This window comes from Dermacentor silvarum, chromosome 8 (genome assembly GCF_013339745.2).
Source record: "Dermacentor silvarum isolate Dsil-2018 chromosome 8, BIME_Dsil_1.4, whole genome shotgun sequence".
Lineage (NCBI taxonomy): Eukaryota > Metazoa > Arthropoda > Arachnida > Ixodida > Ixodidae > Dermacentor > Dermacentor silvarum.
Window position 1 is genome coordinate 79909245 of NC_051161.1, and position 20061 is coordinate 79929305.

The 20061-nt window shown below is 45.7% G+C and overlaps 1 protein-coding gene across 1 annotated transcript in view; it reads left to right on the forward strand.

The window, feature by feature from the left end:
• LOC119461479 (relaxin receptor 2-like) overlaps window positions 1–20061 on the forward strand; it is a 222061-nt gene that overhangs the window by 35696 nt on the left and 166304 nt on the right. The window contains 1 exon segment of the mRNA XM_037722807.2: window positions 12073–12168. Within this exon segment, the coding sequence (XP_037578735.1) occupies window positions 12073–12168 (96 nt within the window).

A 20061-nucleotide genomic window follows, 5' to 3' on the forward strand; every position in this document is an offset into this window, starting at 1 on the left:
ACGAGCTTTAATACGCCCCGAAGACGCGGAGGACAGATCACACTCAAGGCACAGATCAGTCTCAAAATGAGTACCCACAAGCGATGAAGACGAAGAACCTGATGTGATGATGAACATATGCAGCCAACGAAGTGACTGAGAAATGGCCACTATATATATATATATATATATATATATATATATATATAATAAATTAATTATTATGCTGTATTGTACTTACTGATTGAATTAAAGAAATGATAGAATAATGGAAATGAAAGTGGATGAAAAAACAACTTGCCGCAAGTGGGGAACAATCCCATGTCTTCGCATTCTCTTATCGCACGCGTTATGCGATGACGTGGCATCCTTCCCCATCTGCGTAAGTACAATAAGTAATTTCTTCTATGTTGTCCTTGGTGTCATTGTGGGCTTTTTACAGTATATAATTATATATATATATATATATATATATACGTCGATAGTTAACCCATTGCTTTCAGGATGCTACTTCGTAAGACGTGAGGTACATGACGTGGCAATGGGCAAGCATGGCTTCAACTAGTTGCGACAAAAAGACACGCCCTCTGCCACTGAGGAGTTCTCTGGGAGCGCTATGTCAAAGCACGACGTTTGACAAGATGACGAAAGCAACCTCGCGTGCTGTAGCGGCAGGAAGGGCGGCTCTCTCAGCTATCGGGTGAGATGGTGAAGACCAACGATTATCCATCGGATTCCAGATGTAGTTCACAGGAGTGGGCCGTAAAGGTAGATGCCGACGTGATCAAAAGTACGCGCAGGGTAAGGTAGAGGCTGAAGAGCGCCGGTCCAGTGTAAACGAAAATACCCCAACATGGGAGTTTTAACAACGTGATATGCCCTATATACTCCCATCCTTGAATATGTACTCCGATGTATGGGGGCAATACAGCGGCATTCCCTCGTTTCACTCCGCTCCCTACCTGCGAGAAGATATAGGCGACATGACGTAATTTTACTCCGCTTCAAAATTTTGTTCTCTGTGGGAACTCCGCACAGGGAGTTTTAAAAAACTCTCCCGCTGGCACAGGTTGGTCACGCGGCGTTTCCCATAAGTCTGTGCGCCGCGCCAGTGACCGGCCGCACTCGGCGCAGTCGGCGGTGCTCATGGCTGACGGTTTGTTTACATCTGTGAAGTGGCGTTCCGTGCCAGCGTTTCGCCCATTTTCTTTCCTATACTTCCTCACAGAAAGTGTTATAGGTGTGCCTGAAGCTCACTGTATCTCATCTTCATGTACTTTAGCTGTGATCGCTTTACTGGCAACGATGACTGCAAGAGCAACGTATTCAAGTGCGGAAAAAGGCTTAGGTGTGACCACAAAGCTGCCGGTTGACTCGTGATGTCGGCTCAGGTTCTGGTTGTGCTTTCGTGTTGCGTGACCTTGACTTGTGTTCTTCAGTACGTGAAATACGACGTTTATGTCCTTTTGAGTATGTGCTGACAACGTCCGGTGTTAAGTGCCGCGTAGCAATGGCAAAAAGCAGCCACTGTTCGAGCGACAACGTCCGGGATAGCCGCACATGAATCCCATATTCCGACACCGTTACGGTGCGGTGCTGTCAGTAAGACCGCGGCTCAAGCAACTCTTTTTATGAATCTGTGTACGGATATCCTCGCCCAAGAAATACGGTAGGACGTAAGTACGTACTGTGAATAAAGCTTCTTACTGAGCGATGTGGATTGAATTGTTATCACACAATTCTGTTTTTATCACGTCGTTGCTTCGGATATTGCATTAACATCATGAATGCTCCATCCAAGATAGTGATTTAGGAGCATACCTGCTGGCTCCGAGCGTGAGGATTCGTTTGCCAGATCAGCGATATAGCTCCGTATCACAACCGAAAGACATTGCTTGGACACTGAGCAAGTAGTGCGGTGAAAAAAATGTATGACTACGCAATTTTAGGTGTTACGTGGGCTGCTAAGGGTAATGTTCACACGTAATAAATTGTTGTCACGCCACCTTCCTTTCGCACGAAGCTTATTTTGTCATGAAGCACGCACACTTACATTTTTCTTGCTTACTGCAACTAACGCACTATACTTTTTGGCCGCGAACGCCGGCAGTGTGCGAACTCACTTCAGCGCTCACAGAATCGCATGCCAATTTTGAAAAATTATCCCGTTAACGTTGTTTTCTCACTATTTTGACTCCCCGCAGGGGCGTCTGCGTCAGCAGGCGTTTGGTGTGTTGCGACACCACGGACCCGAGCACATGAGGGTCGGACCCTCCCGCGTCTAACCGTGCGCGGCTTAGCCGTGTCCGGGGAAAAGGGGATCCTGGAGGTTGAGCCGAAGCCGGGTGTTTGGACCTTTATGGCCCCCTGGCGGAGGCAACACACCTCTTTGGCCTCGGCTTCACGTAGACGGCACCCCCGGACTGACCCACCCGGGGGGAATCGGTAGTTGCCTTTTCATATCCTCCTCTTCTTCAATCTTCGTCTTTTTCTCTCACTTTCAATCTATCCTGTCTTCTTTTCACTTCGTTTTACTTCCCAATTTCCTGGCGGCAAGGGTTAACCCTGTGGAAATGAACTCTCTTGGTCAGGACTATAGGGTTATAGTGGCGATGTATGGCTAGCGTCTCTATACGTTCCCTAGTTGGACTCCGTGGTGGGTGGCCAGCATAGCTACCGAATAGTTTTTTGTTTTTATGGCATTAAGAACCCCCCCCCTTCCAGAAATGATCGGCCCCTGAAAAGGGGACGCACCGGAGCAAGTAAAGAGTTTTTCATTAAGAAGAATGAATATACGAAGTTTTTCGTCATCACATCTATGAGTGAAACCAAAATCCAGGACATGTCGCCTTTCCCGATAGGCAAAGCAATCCAAGAATGCATCGGCAGCAACTACAACGCGAAAAAGATGAATTCAGGAGATCTACTCATTGAAGTAGAAACCAAAGAGCAAAGCAACAAGATCAAACAATTAGAGAAAATCGGACGACACCAGGTCTCAGTAACCGCGCACCGATCACTGAACAACACACGAGGTGTCATATCTGACAGAGAACTACTTAAATGCTGTGACGAAGAAACTGAGGAGGCTCTCGCAGATCAAGGTGTACTCGCTGCACGAACGATCATCATTCGCAGAGACAACAAAGAAATCCGGACAAAGAATGTAGTGTTAACGTTTGCCAGCACAACTCTCCCTACAGCTGTCAAAGCCTCATACTTGTATCTGCGTGTTAGGCCCTACATACCCAACCCTCGTAGGTGCTTCCGGTGCCAGAGGTATGGGCATGGGTCACAGTCTTGCCGTGGGAATCCAACCTGTGTAAAGTGTGGCCAGAACGATCACGATGATGAACAGTGCACGAACCCATTGCAATGCATCAATTGCAAGGGCCCACATGCTGCATACTCTCGTTCTTGTCCTGAATGGAAAAAAGAAAAAGAGATAATCACGCTCAAGACAAAAGAAAACATCTCTTATCAAGAAGCTCGCAAACGGATGGCTTTCACCCAGAAGGGTAGCTACGCTCAAGCGGTGCAGAGGGGGCAGGCACCGCAAATGGTTTATGTGGGCACACAGGTCCAACTCCAGGACATGGTGGCCGCAGTCCGTCCCTCAAACAAACCCACAAAACAGGCACCAAGTGCCTCTTCCCAGGGAGGTCCGGAAGCCTCGACAAGCGTTGGTGGCAGCCAACACAACATCGAGGTAAAACAGACCTCAGTGACGGTGCCGAGGAGCCAGCCTCTTCTTAGGAGACCAGCAGCCTCGCAGAGCACCAATAGTGATGAGCACCCTAGTGGTGCCGATTCAATGGAAGTGTGTCCATTGGACACTGAAGGCATGGGTGACCCTGCTCCTGTTAGCAGGCCACCCAGGCAACCCGTCGTCCCTCCCCAAGGAGGAAAAGGGGGTCGAAACCCAGTTTCGGCTCCCAAGAAAAGTACTTGAAAAACACATTCGTCGCCTTCTAGTCTGAGGAATAGTCAAATAAAATAACCGTTTATTTTTTCGCTACACATTTCTTTTTTCGTATCATGGCGTACATTATACACTGGAACAGCAGAGGTCTCATACACAACTTAGGCGACATTAAGGACATTCTAACCGACTTCTCTCCTCTGGCTTTATGTCTGCAGGAAACCAATTTAGGTCCAAAAAACACGAACTTTTTAAAAGGCTACACAGTCATACGTCGCGACCGCGCCCAGGCTAACCGACTATCGGGCGGTGTTGCAATCGTCGTTCAAAGCGGTATCGCCACCAGAGAAATAACCATTAACAGTTTTTTAGAAGTCGCTGCTGTCACCATTTTATCGCACAAAACTATCACCGTATGTTCTATATATAACCCACCACACACGCAGTTCACTGTCAAAGATCTAGAGCTCATTGTCGGACAGCTTCCCGAACCCTTTGTCATAGCAGGAGATTTTAATGCACATAACACACTATGGGGAAGCCGTAAGACTGACCTTAGAGGGCAGGTACTCGAAGATTTTATTATAACTAACAATGTATGTCTTTTAAACACTGGCGCTGCTACGTACTGTTCTCCAAGCACAGGGACTACGAGCTGTCTAGACTTGGCGCTGTGTTCCAGCTGCTTGCTTCTCGATTTTACATGGGAGGTGATAAACAATCCTTATGGTAGTGACCATTTTCCTGCCGTCGTTAAGCTAACCTCTCCACTCCCAATCATACCCTCTCGACCGCCGCGTTGGAAACAACATCTAGCTAACTGGTCTCTATTCACAGAGAAAGCTACCCTTCAGAACGAGCTTCTTGACCAGCTAACAATAGACGAAATAAATGACAGGTTTATTCATTGCATACTTTCAGCAGCAGAGCAAGCTATTCCTCAGTCCACGGGACTAGTAGGAAAAAGGCTCAAACCCTGGTGGACCAGTGAGTGCACAATTGCTAAAAAACTGCAAAATAAGGCCTGGTGCATCTTCAGGAGGTACCCAACGCAAGATAACCTTCTGGCCTTCAAACAAGCGAAAGCTAAAGCAAGCTATACCCGTCGTCAAGCAGAAAAGGTATCCTGGCAGAAATACATATCATCAATAAATAGCTCAACCACGTCGAAAAAAATGTGGGATAAGATTCGGAAGTTCAGCGGTGACTACTCCCCATACACAATTCCTATACTCTCAGATCCGGGCACTCAAACAACCCTACAGGAACAAGCTGACATACTAGGACACCATTTTTACACGATATCCAGCTCTGATAATTACACGCAATCCTTTTTAAAGTACAAACAGACGGCAGAAAAACAAATACTACCGGTAATCGGAGGCTCAGATGAACCATACAATCTCCCTCTAACACTCCCTGAGATAAATAGAGTACTTTCAGCTGGAAAGAAGACAGCAGTTGGTCCGGACAAAATTCATTACGCAATGCTTGCCCACCTATCCCAGGCTGCTGTAGAGGCAGTGTTTCATTTCTTCAACATGATTTGGGAAACAGGCAAAATGCCCGCCAAATGGAAAACAGCTATCATAGTTCCCTTTCTAAAAGCTGGAAAACCACCAACGTCACCAAGCAGCTATAGGCCTATAGCGCTTACAAGCTGCTTGGCAAAATCATTTGAGAGCGTAATAAACACCAGGTTAACACACATCCTTGAAGCAGAGAACTTACTAGACATTCACCAGTGTGGTTATAGGAAAGGTCATTCAACAACAGATCATCTCGCGCGTCTTGAGCACACAATACGGGAAGCATTCTTACATAGACAACACTGCTTAGCGGTATTTTTTGACCTAGAGAAAGCCTACGACACCACGTGGAGGTATGGTATTTTGAGAGACCTGGCAAATCTGGGAATCCGTGGCAGGATGCTTAACTGTTTGTCGGATTTTCTGTCAAACAGAACCTGTCAGGTACGTTTGGGCTCCGAACTCTCACGTGTATTCGTACAAGAAAATGGTGTGCCACAAGGTTGCATTTTAAGCACAACGCTCTTCGTGGTGAAAATGAATTCAGTAAACACAGTAATTCCGCCTTCCATCATGAATTCATTGTATGTTGACGACCTTCAAATTGCATGCCGGGCCTCAAGTATATCCACGTGTGAAAGACAGCTCCAGTTAACGGTTAACAAACTGACAAAATGGGCAGATCAAAATGGATTTCGGTTTTCTGCTCAAAAATCCGTCACAGTTCTGTTTTCGCAGAAGGGCGGCTTGTACCTAGATCCGGTTCTAAAATTAAATCAAAGCTCACTACCACTTAAACCGGAACATAAGTTTCTAGGACTGGTTTTCGACAGTAAATTAAACTTTATTGCCCACATTAATAACATTAAAAAGAAGGCCAACAAAGCGATTAACATCCTGAAAGTTCTATCGCGGAAACATTGGGGCGCCGACCGAATGTGCCTTTTACGTATCTACCGCTCTGTCGTGCGAAGTTTACTTGACTACGGCTGCATAGTTTATGGGTCAGCAAGACAGTCCTATCTCAAACGTCTCGATCCCATACATAATCACGGGCTACGCTTGGCAACTGGTGCGTACAGAACTTCACCCGTCGAAAGTCTATATGTCGAGAGCAACGAACCTTGCCTGGAACACCGAAGAGCCCTGCTCACAGTCTCTTATGTCCTAAAAACTAGAGCTAAACCGAATCATATATGCCACACCATTGTTTCCTGTATCACGAACAGAACAGACTACATGAATAAACCGCACACTATAAGGCCACTTTTTCTCCGGTTTGAAGAAATATGCAAAGAATATAAAATACCAAACGAGGCGCTCAACATTGCTCAAACACCGAACAGATTGGCTCCATGGTGCGATTTCACACATTTCTGTGACTTTGCGCTGACACATCACAAAAAGAAAGAAACACCGCGTGAGCACATAATGCAGGATTTCCTAGCACTACAAGAAAAATATAATGACCATATTGAATTCTATACGGACGGCTCAAAAACACACGAACACACTAGAAGTGCCGTTGTATCGAAACACTCGGAATCTTGCTTTAGACTGCCACAGTTCGTCTCTGTGTTTACATCTGAAGTATACGCCTTGTTTATAGCCGTAAAAGAAATAGTATCAGAGAATTACAAAAAGGCAGTTATATACACAGATTCTCTAAGTGCACTAAAGGCCCTACGTCTAAAATCTGAATGTGAACCTTTTCTAGGAGACATTTTGCGGATGCTACTAGGAGCAGAGGAGCATGGCAAGGTAATCCGCCTGGCCTGGCTGCCGAGCCATACTGGTATCCCAGGAAATGAAAGGGCAGATAAATTAGCAGCGGCGGCGGCACACAAAAGATCAATAGCTATGAAGGTACCTATAAAAGATTCTATCCACAGATGTCGCACAGCTTTTAACGCAAAGTGGCAGGACGAATGGGACTCCAGGGTACACAAAAAACTTCAAACCATTAAGCCTATTCTACAAGAATGGAAGTCGTGTTACCACCAAGAACGTTTTATTGAAGTGATTTTATGTCGTCTTCGTATAGGACACACACACTTGACTCACAACTTTTTACTAAGAGGAGAACAACAAGTGGAGTGTGAACAATGCAAGGAACCTCTCAGTGTGAATCACATTTTAATCACATGTCCGGCGTTCGAAAAAGAAAGACAGCATTATTTTCGCGAACTATACAAAACACTAACACCACTTCATCCACGTTTACTATTATCAGAGCATGCACTAGTATCCATTCATGACGTTTTTAGGTTTTTAGAGGCCACGAGTCTTGTAAATAAACTGTAAAGGAAGGTCTTAATCTTTTTATTCATTTCATTGATTGAGCTCTGCATTGTATTGATTGAGCACTACCCTGTGGCTGGCGCATCATAGCCATAGTCGCTTTTGCGCCATAAAACCCTACATAACTAACTAACTCACTATTTTGAAATAACGGTGTCGTTGTGATTTAGGTTTCATGTTCATTTCGGAGATGCAGATCTCATATGTGCGAGCATGTGAGTCGTAATTCTGTTGTTGTTAGAACGTTTATTAAAATAATCATAAAAAGTTTGCGCCCCCAGGAAATGAATCCATCAGGGCGGGGGGAGGGATAAAGGAGGAGGTTCAAATATTATTCATCATTTTTGACTCTCAGTGTAAAAATTGAAGTAATTACTGGAATATGAGGCGCCGTCTCTCCGGGGGACCAGTGGGAAGGCACCAGGCGTCCAAATCCTGAGGCCTCAGAGTAGGAGGTAGGGTGGCTATCGCTCTTCTCCGGTGCTCGGCGAGATCCGAGCAGCCCCAGAGTATGTGATTCTGATCCAGCAGCTGGTTCCCTGGACAGGAGCGGCAAGTGGCTGATTGCCAGGTCTGGAGGCGCATCATGGCGCGGCGGGCTGGTGTCACTGCTGTCTCCGTGATTCTGAAAACAGTACAGCTGCTCGCTAGGCCGTTTCGAGGCACACATTATCGTGGCTATACAGGGTGTCCCAGCTATCACGCAGCACGATTTAAAGAAAGAGGAACGGCGTTACGCGAAGCAAACCTAGCGCGTATTGTTTCCTGTACAGTGGAGTAGCCGCCAGTATTTTTTTCGTTACTGAGATTTATTTAATTATTGGTAATTAATTATCTAACTCGACAAGTACTGTCCTAATTATCAAAGTGTCAAGGAGAAAGTTGTAGAGCAACATGAAAAACTCCCGATACAGCTTTCTGTTGCTCAATACGTGCTACATAAAAGTGTTTTTCCGAGCATGAAGAAGCCCGCGAATACACGCAAAGTGCCTCGAGTGACTTTGATAATTAGGACAGCACTTCTCGAGTTAGATAATTATTTACAATTAATTAATGAAATTGCAGTAACGAAAAAATTACTGGGGGCTACTACACTGTACAGGAAACAATACGCACTAGGTTTGCTTCGCGTAACGCCTTTGCTCTTTTTTTAAATCGTGCTGCGTGATAGCTAGGACACCCTGTATATATAAATGAAATTGTCCGATGATCGATATCGAACCCATGACCCCTAGCACAGAAGCCCGATACGCCAACCATTACAACACAGACGCTTGCCTCAGCAGGTGGAATAGAACACTCTTAAGATTTTCCCGCGTCCCTTTTTGTATGGCTGCCGGACCCTGTTCCTGCTGCCCAGCAGGGGTTGCCTTGCGCGCTACGTCGTGTCCATATGTCACGCCCGCGCAAAGTTTGATCACCATTCGAGGAGTCGTTGTGGCTGTTGCACATCCAATTCGTGACTCATACACACTATGGGGATTTAACAGGTCCTTACATTGGACTCCATAAGAAATACATGGACGGCGGAGCAGACATAACGGTTTCTGAATCCCAGAGTAGAGGCCCCAAATAAAATACCCCTAGAGCAATGCTAAAGCTTGATATCGCTTCGAATTTCTTAGTAAGGACTTGCAATCTTGCAAACAGGTTGCTGTGAATATCTGCTAAATGACACGTCACTTTATGTAAGCAGCTGTGGCACAATACTTGCTTGTTTGGCGGGCCGCAGCCTCTTGCCAACAAAACGAAAAACAATTTGAGTCACAACTAACATTTACTTGAAATACAGCTCGTGGCGTCAGCCACAGAAGTTGCCGCACAATCCCGTCTATTGAATTGGCTTCTTCCTACAGAAAAGATAAAGTGTGCAGGTGCCAAGACAGGGCCAGAAGGCAATATCAGTTCGCTCTTCATAAAACCACTAGCTGTGGTGGCACGGTGGCTAGGAAAATTCGTTGCTGACGACAAGGTCGTGGTAGCCACATTTAGATGAGGCAATATGCAAAGATTATCGTTAGTAAGCAATCACTGCACGTCAAAGAGCCTTGGCTGGTTCAAATTATTCCTGAGGATTCCTCCACTTTGCCGTGACTCAAAGCCCGTGAATTGTTTTGTGACGTTAAACTCCATAACAATCACATGAATGGGATATAATTTTTATATCCATTCTAAATGTAATGGTTTCTACAAGGTCACGCTAGCCGCATTCCGATAAGGTGGGAAGCATAGTCTCCCGTTAGGTAATATTGGATGCGTGTTGAAACGCGGCTTGGTTGGAAGTGATTTCGAGTTCCCCACTTTGCTAATCTTAGCGACCGTGAATTGCGTTGTGACGTGAAACCTCTTAAAAACCACAGGGCGTTTAGAGCGGACGTAGTTTTTTTTTACATCCTATAACATATTATCAGCACGACTCCATCGCTCTAAGTTTACAATTGCAATACAGTATCCACAGTATCTCCACGAACAGTCCTTTACGGAACTGGTCAGCACCGGTAAATATTAATTCCAGAGCGACATTCTTAGTAGGAAATTTAGAGTGGACGTGCTTTACAAATACAGAGGACGAGCTAATACTTACACCGCAAACTTACACCGTGCTAATACTTACACCGTGCTCTGAATTACATTCGGGAAATCTCAGATTGTGCGTGCTGTATAAGCATACCGTACCGACAGAATATAAGCTACTTGTCACTATGACGCCATATGAGTGTAAGGACAGCATTATCAGAATGTCTGCATTGCGGATACGTTTTCGCAGATTGTGCGCCAGTTAATGGTTCATGCGATCGCATAGTTGGTGGTGTCTTTTTTTTTTAGGGTTAAACTCTTAAAAACTGTCCTGTGGCATGCATGCCGCTAATTCTACTCGTTATTCTGTACAACTCTAATAGGCGGACATTGTTTTCATGACACGTCGAAACATACCATTAACTAAATACCACAACCTCGCTATTTAACATTTAATTAATTCCTTTATGAAACAACGCTGAACAGCGAACTGCATATACGTAACGCTATTTTACGAATTATAGTCGATGAATTATCAAGGTATTTGGAATGAATTCTCAGGATGACACCACTTGTGAAATACGCGTTCCCAAAATGTGGGACGAAATACGTTCGCGTTCGAATTATTTCTGAGCTTTAATACATAAGAAATATGCGTTTTGTTAAAAACATCCATGGGGACAACTCAATAATGAAACTCAATGCAGCTCAGTAAGTATATTTGTGCTATATGCCACATGTGATGTTTAAAACTTCTGGTAACGTTGAAACATACCTCTTATATAGATATGCGTAGGAGTCACTTCCTGGAGAAAATCTAGACTGGGCGGTTCATAGTAGGTGTGCTGTATTCGACAGTCTGTGAGCTACATTCGGCGCGATATATACAGAATGTATGCGGAAGCTATGTTATGGAGAACATTTCAACATACTGTGTATTATATACATATTTTCTATGGACAACTCGGGAGCCATTTGTTCATACGAGCTATATCTACACATAGCCCCCGACACAGTTTCTGCACACCTCTTACAATCGAGGTACTTTTCATGACAGCAGACGAAATCTTTTCTTATGTCATACCCATCTTTTGACTCTGCATAAATCTTTCGTCGCCTTGTGACCTGAAACGATTCCTTAGCCATTTTGTTAGGAGGCGTAAAGATTAAGGACCTGCATATCAAGGAAATATACATGTGAAGGTCACTGTACACAGGTTGCACATATGCAGTTCTTTTGTACAGAGGTTATAGTCCATGCTCCTAAACATTATTAAATACGAGGCAGCAAAGCATTCATGTAATGCACGTGGGATAATTTGTGCAATATTCGCAGATATTTTATTCTTCAGTGATGTCTACCGGCTACTAGCATTTTCTCTTTCTTCGTGCCATTGTTTCCTGCTTTTTGCTTGACTAAATATTAAACCAGACATGGCTATGGTTATCCTCATTGCCTTTCCATCTTTGCTGCTCTCTTTCTCTCTTGTACTCCATCAAAATTTGCGAAAGTACAAATCTCGTGACATTATAAGCAGCCAGCGCGAGAGCTTCGAAGCTGCCTTTCGTTTTCGGTTCGATTCTGCCATACCAGAAGGTCACGGTATTCTGGCATTCCAGAACTGTAACTTTCCAATCCCGATGAACATTCCTCACTTCAGCCCTCTTAAGAAAAATCTTGAGTAATATATGAGTGTGAACTATAGCCAACGGTGTCACTGGACAGGTTATATAAACCGGAGTTTCTTTTCATTAAACATTGAGCAGAAAAGTGGCTAAGAACGTTGCGACAAAGCTAAGCGCTGTTGCCGGTTCTCTTTGCAGTGGCTACCAGAATGCCTCCAGCCTCCCGTGGCATCTGCCGGCGCCTTCCCTGGAAATATCCGATGACAGCGACCCTCCTTTTGCATCTCACTGCAAGTAAGTATATGGCATCACATTTTCAAATACAGTATATAGTTCCCGATGGCCAAACAGCGCAAAGGGAACACTCACACTGCGAGAACAAACGGACGAGACAAGGCGTTGAATTTTGACTTTTTTTCCTGCTTTTCGCACGTCGTTGCTTGTTGTTTTTGATGTATATTTTTGTGATCTTGGCGATATCCTTCGTACAAATTGTTGCATGTGACAATAAATTTCCGTCGAAAGCCAGCGCCTTCGAACTGTCCTTTTTAAAGCGAAGCTTTTATGTCTATGGACGAAATTGCCTGTGTACAGAAAACTATCATCGTACGCATTGGCTCGAGCGTCGTCGTCTTCTTCCGCAGCTGGCTCGTTGGCGCCCCCCGGGTTGCGCTCGTGCTCGGGCTTGGCACGCGCTCGTGCCACTGGCTCCCGCGTTCGTCGTCGTCATATTCTTCCACAGCTGGCTGCTTTACCACTCAGCATATAATTTCACTTCTGTTCTGTCGTCGTTATGGGGAGGCCGCGTTTACGAGGGTATGAGCCATTAATTGTCTTACATAACGGACAGATCTAATTTTGAAGCAATTTAATTTTGAATAATCGCGAGCGGAAATGGCGCGCAATGCTGCTTACTACACCGCCGAGCGAACTCTTGACATCAAACGCAAGCGACGACGGCGGACCGCGGGCATACCGTCAGTGACGTCGTTCTCTCCAGTCGCAGCCGAACGTGTGTGTAACCTCATAATTGAGAAATAGTTTAATAAACCCTCTACATTAACCCAGTTATAAACACCGGGGCCGCACGTTTCAGCTTGGCTGGTTAACCATCTTCACGGAGTGGAAGTGCCGACGAATTTTTTGTCCCCACTTGTATGTGTTTCCCTGGCGCTGTTTAACCATAATGAATTCATACCGACTCCCTCGACTCCGATGAGACGTCATGTCTCATGGTCATGTGCTGTTGTTCTATCAGCGAGGAGTGTCTTCTCAGGCACGCTTTGTCAAGTAAGGGAAACGCATGCGTAGTGAATGAAATTGCCGTACCTGGGCCCTGAGGACTAGAAGCCTTGTCGAATTTTTCCTTTTATTCCTACCGTGGCTTCTTATACCCATCCATGATTTCCAAAAAAAACACCAATAAAAATATAGTGAACTCAGCGAGCTGTAAATCGGGTTCCGGCAAGCTCGCTTGTCAGACATGTAGGCGTTGCTGGAATAACCAACGAAAGTGGCACGACTCCCAACAAGGACAGCGGAAGATGCTCTACCTACATGTTACGGTGTTTCACGAGCTGCGCAGGTCACCCGACAGGTTCCGTGTCTTCAATTAAATATAGAGTTTTACCTGCCCCTAGCCTGATCTGATTTTGAAGCACTCCGCAGTGTTTTGAAGCAATGTGGGTTAATTTCGACCACCTGGGTTTTTAACATATACCCAATGCAAGGTGCACGAGCCATTTTGCATACCACCCCTACCGGAAAGTGACGACCATGGCCGTGATCGCACCCACGACATCATGCTCCACAGCGCAACATGAAAGCAACACAGCTACCGCGGCGGATATTTCTGATCTTGTAGTGCTGATGTGCTACACAAGTTTGTTTTAAAGTATTTTGCTCAATCTACACTTATACTTTGTACGTACGACTCTTTACCCATTGATATTCACCTATATTGAAGCAAAAATAAATAAAAGCGCGCTAATTCGTGCTTTACCGTTCATCGCGTACATGGCGAACCCAGTATTGTTTCCAGAGTTCGCTTCATGTTTGTCGATGTGCAGCTGGTAATTTACACGTAGCGTCGTTCCAAGAAAACAAATATGTGTCTTTGCATGGCCTATACATGAAACAGTCGCTGTAAAAAGTTTCTTTTTCAGATTTTTTTGTAAAAGATTAGACATTCATTATCGCAAACATGTAAATGAGCAGATACCTGGCCAGAACATTGAGCGCTTTCACGCCTGCTCACTTTCAGCAGTGTTACACCTTGTTTGCATTAACTTTGAAGAACCACAGCAACAACTGTGTTTTCGTCGTATTTTATGCAGGACTTGACCCCGAATCGTCTCGTTCTTTTGATTTAACGTAATGTCTACGCTGAAACACTGAAACAAGTTCCGTGAAGGATGCTCGTCTGTCGCATTTTAGCGGCGAGCTGACGACAGATGACTCGGTCCCAGCGATACGCCCGGAACACCGTGATTCATATGAGCGTTGCTCTGCGCCAATACTTCACTCATCAGTCATCCGCACCGCATCATCGCGTTGTTTTGGGTGCGCAGAACGAAAGCTACATTATGCGAAGCTGTCACCTCTGTTCGTGCCGCTTATGCACAAAGTCCAAAGAAGCTAGCACTCAGAATCAGGAAAGCCCGGAAGCAAACGCGTATGGCGTGTTTTTATATCATAAAAGAGCATTCGCAGTTTCAGCCCGAAAAGCGAAGCATCAATTGCGACAGCAAATTAGTAGAGAGCTATACGGAGTAAGGACAGTGGTTTTATCGGCTGCATAAACTTGGACACATTCACTTACTAACTGAATTAACAGGCATGGTGTCAGCGCGCACAAGCAAACATGAATAGATCAAACCCGATGACCGCACACAACCACTGTCAAAACGCTGGCGTGAGCAAGCGCACCAGCAGCAGCGAGCGAAGGTTCGTGCGGTCTATCGCTTCAACGGAAACTGAGCGGCGAAAGCACAGCGCATACAAAAGTAGGAACCGTGGTGCAGATCATTTCAAGATACGGTGCGCACTGACCGGCCGCCGCCGCTCAAAATACGCAGTTGCTCGCAGAGCAGAAGCCCCTCCCCCGCTGCCTTCCGCTTTCCTCCTTTCGTCTGCGAGATTCTAGCTCCCCTTGCGCCCGGTCCCCAAGATACGCATTTGGCGCCGCAGCACAATGTCGCCCCCCCCTTCCCTCCCTTCCATCCCCCACGACCTTTCGTTCAATGGAAGGCGCGTTTGCCTCTCCGCCGTACAGTTCGCTCCCCGTGAAAGCGCGGGTCTCTCACATGCTTTCCCGCACGCCTACAGCATAAAGCGCGCGGCGACGATTTTATCGCCCTGGGACTGCATACGGAACCTCACGGTGACGGCGACGCCGACGGCACAAATCCGCTTGGACTGTCCATATAATTGCTGACGATTATTACTGACGGAGTGAATGTAAGCGACGTTTATGGAAGGATCAGTGTGCTAATCGGTGAAGCAATAACGAAATTGCAATAGAAGAAAGTGGGTACTTCGGTACCATATACACACATAAATACATTGTTAGCACTCCAATACACCACTACGCGTTTTGCCCACATAAGCAGGCACCATAAAACATTAAACAGTCAAACATCGGTGCGTGGAAGGCGGTAAACTTCGAGAAGTGAGACCTGTGGAGCACTCAAGCGAAGTTTCACCACTTCCGTCTGAGAGAAGGAAATGGTTAGTTCAGATACTTGTACTTCACAAAAACAGCAACTTTGTTAGCTATTCCGACTGAGCGCCTGTATAACAAAAAACGCGAAATAATATGCATAGTGCATGGAGAAACACAATACATGTATACTATATGATCGGCAAGGCATTTTTAGCAAGAAATGTTTAGCTGGGTCCGGTGGTTTAGTTATTTGGCTTCGGGACTGTGGATAGTCTTCGTGTGCTTCCTAGTGATTGCGCGCAGTTATCACCTTCATGTTCATTTCTTTCCCTCTCTTCTTTTACTGCCAAGGTCAAGTAGCAAACCAAACGCTCATCTGGTTGACCTCTCTACCCCTCTTCTCCTTGCGTTTTCTGGCTCCATTTTGTATGCTTGGGGAAGGTTACCATATAATGACAAAAAATCCCCAACTCTCCGCAATCGAGATACGGTCTATTGAGACGTGACACATTATTTAGCGCACAAACGCACATTTCAACTTTGCAAAAGTATTGCTGTTTTTTTTTTTTTTTGTCAGAGGGACACCTCATTTGGTTTTTCTTGCTAATTTTACCACATCAACCTAAGCTTGTCTAGGTTCAGGAGTGTTAAATTGTCATTCATATGAACAACATGCTCTCCAAGGCCGTGTCTTTGCGTGCACCAAGCTATTTGCGCTTCACGGAGCGACTTCGTTAATGAACCTAAACGGCAAGTGTATATTGCGCCAGCTGCGCAAGCGGTGTACAGTAGTTACGTCTGCCGCTTCAACATTATTTATTTTCAATACCGCCGAACTCACATCTTCGCTGGGTTTGTTTTTGACGGTTGTGATTTTCAGGATTACTTTTTCGACTGTATGGTTTCATGTTGCATCTCAGTGCTACCTTTATCCAGTTTCTCTTCATGGGCAGCTTCCGCTGACAGGGATCAACCTGAGCAAGAAGTTTATTTACTGTGGTTTTGGTAGATCGAACAATGTATGCTAGGCAGTAGTATTTAGAGGAGAGAATATCGCTTCATTTGTGCATTTGCATAACAGTCTCGGAGACTGTGGCACCACTTTTTCGTGAACGTAAACTGGCCTACTGATCATTGAGCAAGCATGACTCCTATTGTGCTTTCGTTCCCCGCTATCCGCCCACTCCACCGGTAAGGTGGCGGTGGGCCATGTACTGTAAGCTGGAGCCGTCTTACTGACTTGCACCACTAGAAGGCTAGCCTCCGTACATCTCTTGCAAGTAGAATGGCGCCACGTTTGGCGTGTCCCGGTGCAGACGTCTTCGACCGTGGAACTGTCTTCACGTAAAAAGTCGAAATACCTTGCACTGCAAGTCCAAACTTTTCCGTCATCCGTGAAAGTTCCAAAAGTATATTCTGGGAATTCTGCAAGGTGCAGGAAGTGTCATGAAAGAGAAAATTGTCATCACCCCAAATGTAGCACAAAGCTGCACATTTTCAAGAGAGGTGGGCATATCGTAAAATGTTTCGCCAATTTTGAGTGAATCTATGAAGAACCAGGTGTCAGCAGCGACCTCAGGTCCAAGAGGCTATTCACGTTGCTCCAGTGTGTTTTCGCGTGAGTTCTGGGATGCTTGTTTGGATGAGTGACAATTTTTATTTTCAAGTCTTAAAAGACGAACCACACGAAATAGACATTTTTGGGCTGTCAACGGCAAGCCAACTTAAAAAAAAGAAGCGGTGGCTGGGAAATAGAACTGCCTTGGCATCAAGAAAAAATAGGGTAAGTTTCTTGAAAGGGTTTGCTACTAACGCTGCTGTCTCTTCGGGAAGCAAGCTACCTGAGTACTAGAAGAAATAGCAAGAGAAAGAAGCCCGGCCTGATGCTCGTGACGTGATGAATGTAGCCAGCAGAGGGCGTGTGAACGGTGAACGGAAAAGTTCAGAAAACACTTGAGCAGGACAAACCATCAATTGCACATGACGGAAATCTTGGTTCGGGGTGCAGCTGGTCGTCGTTCCAATAGCCACGACTACGCGAGCGCCGAAGAAGGGGCGGCGAACAATCAAACCCAGGTTCAGTGTCTGGAAAGGACCCGCCGTTGACTATCGAAATCACTGTAAAACCGTTGCCAGCGTTTCTGTGTTTCACCAATCCCACCGCATTGTTCTGCACGAGTAGGACCGGCAAGGCTGTTGAACAGACCCATTGTTATATAGACAAAGTCGCCACCGTCCGCCCACTCAGTCTTGTGTGCTCTGACAGCGATTTGGCAGCTATATGCACGCTATTCCCCTACCGTTTTTGTAAATACAGTATAAAGTAGTCCTTTCTACGTCTACTCCAAGCTTCCCGTCTATCGGGAAACAGTATCTCAACAGCGGATGACAAGCTGCGAGATATGAGGCCCGAAGGCGCCTGCTACAACGCTCGAAGGCATCTACGAGACCGACCAGCCTCAACCACTTTGGCAGGGGGAGTGCCTGGCGTTTGCGCTTCATGTCACCAGACATCTTTAGCACAGGACAGGGTAGTGTTCTTGTGTTTTCGGGCAGCGATGATTTAGAATTTCCCTCTTTTGCCTATGTACTTGAGTTTAAAGGCAGGGTAAATTTAGAAGGCAAAGAGCACGAAACAACGAGATCGTGATGGAGAAATTCTAAGTGCAGGATTCTGTTCGCATTTGCGAGGAGTTGGGTATTTCCATCGGTTCCACAAGATGAAGGAGCGCAATTGTCGATGTGATGCAGACAAAGGACGTGACGGTCAAGGAAGCTTACGAGGCTCCTAAGCTAATTGTGGAGCGAAAGCTTAAAGGAGAATATAGCTCGAGAAGCTAGTCGCGAGTGCTTAGGAGGAAAAAGCTCGATGAAGAAATTCAAACAATCAAATGGGAGCGAGCACAAGACTATCTTCACATTTTCAAGACAGGCGGCAGTGTCGGTATATTTCTCGCCGATGTTGAACGAGTGTGTGAACAAGCAGGCCGGGATCTCAAGTCTGAGATGTTAGTTGCGTTGCTCCTTCGTAATGTCACGCGGCTTGTGTAGTTCTTGTGGAATGAGGAAGCTGGATCTACGATAAGCCTAGTAAGGCTTTGTTCAGGTAGTTCGTTGCACTAAGTCTGGCCTACTGAGAAGGCCGAGATGATAGGGATAATGCCGAGCCTGTCGAGGACAAAGCACGCATTGAGACGGCTAGCTCAGGAGGCTTCGTAAAAGATGTGGTGCTGTTGGTGCACACTCTTAATGACGAGCGTGAACACATTGTTGGGCCGCCGTCTAGGGAGACCGCTTTAGAAATAGTGGTTGACTACGTCGACCAGGAAGAAATTCTGCACTCATTTGGAGGCAATGATAAAAGAAGTCCTGTTAAGGGACGTCGGATTTGCTCATGTTCTGCCAGAGGTACCGACATCTAAGGACAATCACAAACATTCGTTTGTTACCGCCTTCCAGAGCAATATCTCTGGCGAATACTGCGTACTTGCGATTTCGAATGCTGGTACAGCACGCAGTGCGAAGCATGCCATACAGAAAAGGTGCAACCTAGAAAGGCGCGGACTCTGGCGAGACGAGAAACGCCAAGCGCCAAGGCGGGAGTAGCGAAAGCGCCAATATTAGAGTTCAAGTTGAGGTTGTGGAAAAGTACATCACGAAAAAGCCGGAGATCCGGTGTTTCCTTAGATCTAAAATCAGCGTAACATGCGTCAAAAAAGAGAGAACTACGCTCTGTCCCCGCCTCTAAAGAGACAGGGATGCAGCCAAGAGCCGTGTGCTTCCGCTGGTCAACCAGGAAGGAAAGGATGACTACTAGAGGGAAAAGAGACCGTGTGCAGGCGGTTCCGTGCCACTTCTTACCATTTCCTGGTATGTGGATCGCGCACGCCGAAAGTGACAACTACATTAATCACTTCAGGAGACTTTCCCTTTGTCGTGATCGGCGATGCGTAGGACCGAGAATGGGCGACCGTCTCGAGCGCGTCTGAAAGTGTGTTTGCGAAGACCCAGCGAAGAATAAGTATTTTACTTTGAACGCACATAGTGAGTCGCTAGTCCGTTTTGTAATAAATATTTGTAAATCGTAGGTCCAATGAAGTTGAGCCGAGTATTGAACGTATGAAAGGTGTAACGAAGAGCACTCTGTTTTACGCTGTTACTCTATGCAGCTCATGATAGAGGCAGATATTATTGGTTATTTTGAGGCTTATTTTCATAGAAACGTGATGACTGAATGATCGAGTAGAGAAAGTGTGGGTGTTTCTATTTGTCAGCTGTTTTCACAGAGATGTTGGTTGCTAAGATAAAATGCCTAAGTGTATAATTTTCGTTTGTTACTTGATTAGAAATAGTACGCTTTCGTCGTAAGCGCCAGCGTGGAATTTAGTTTTGCCTCTTAAGTTTAGGTTGTTCGCGAGAGTGAGAGATTGATTTTTGTTTCTTCGTTCGGATAACTCGCTTCTGTGCATTAGAAATGTGTCACTCGTCGTGCTGAGGCAATTTAGATAGCACGTAACGGACAT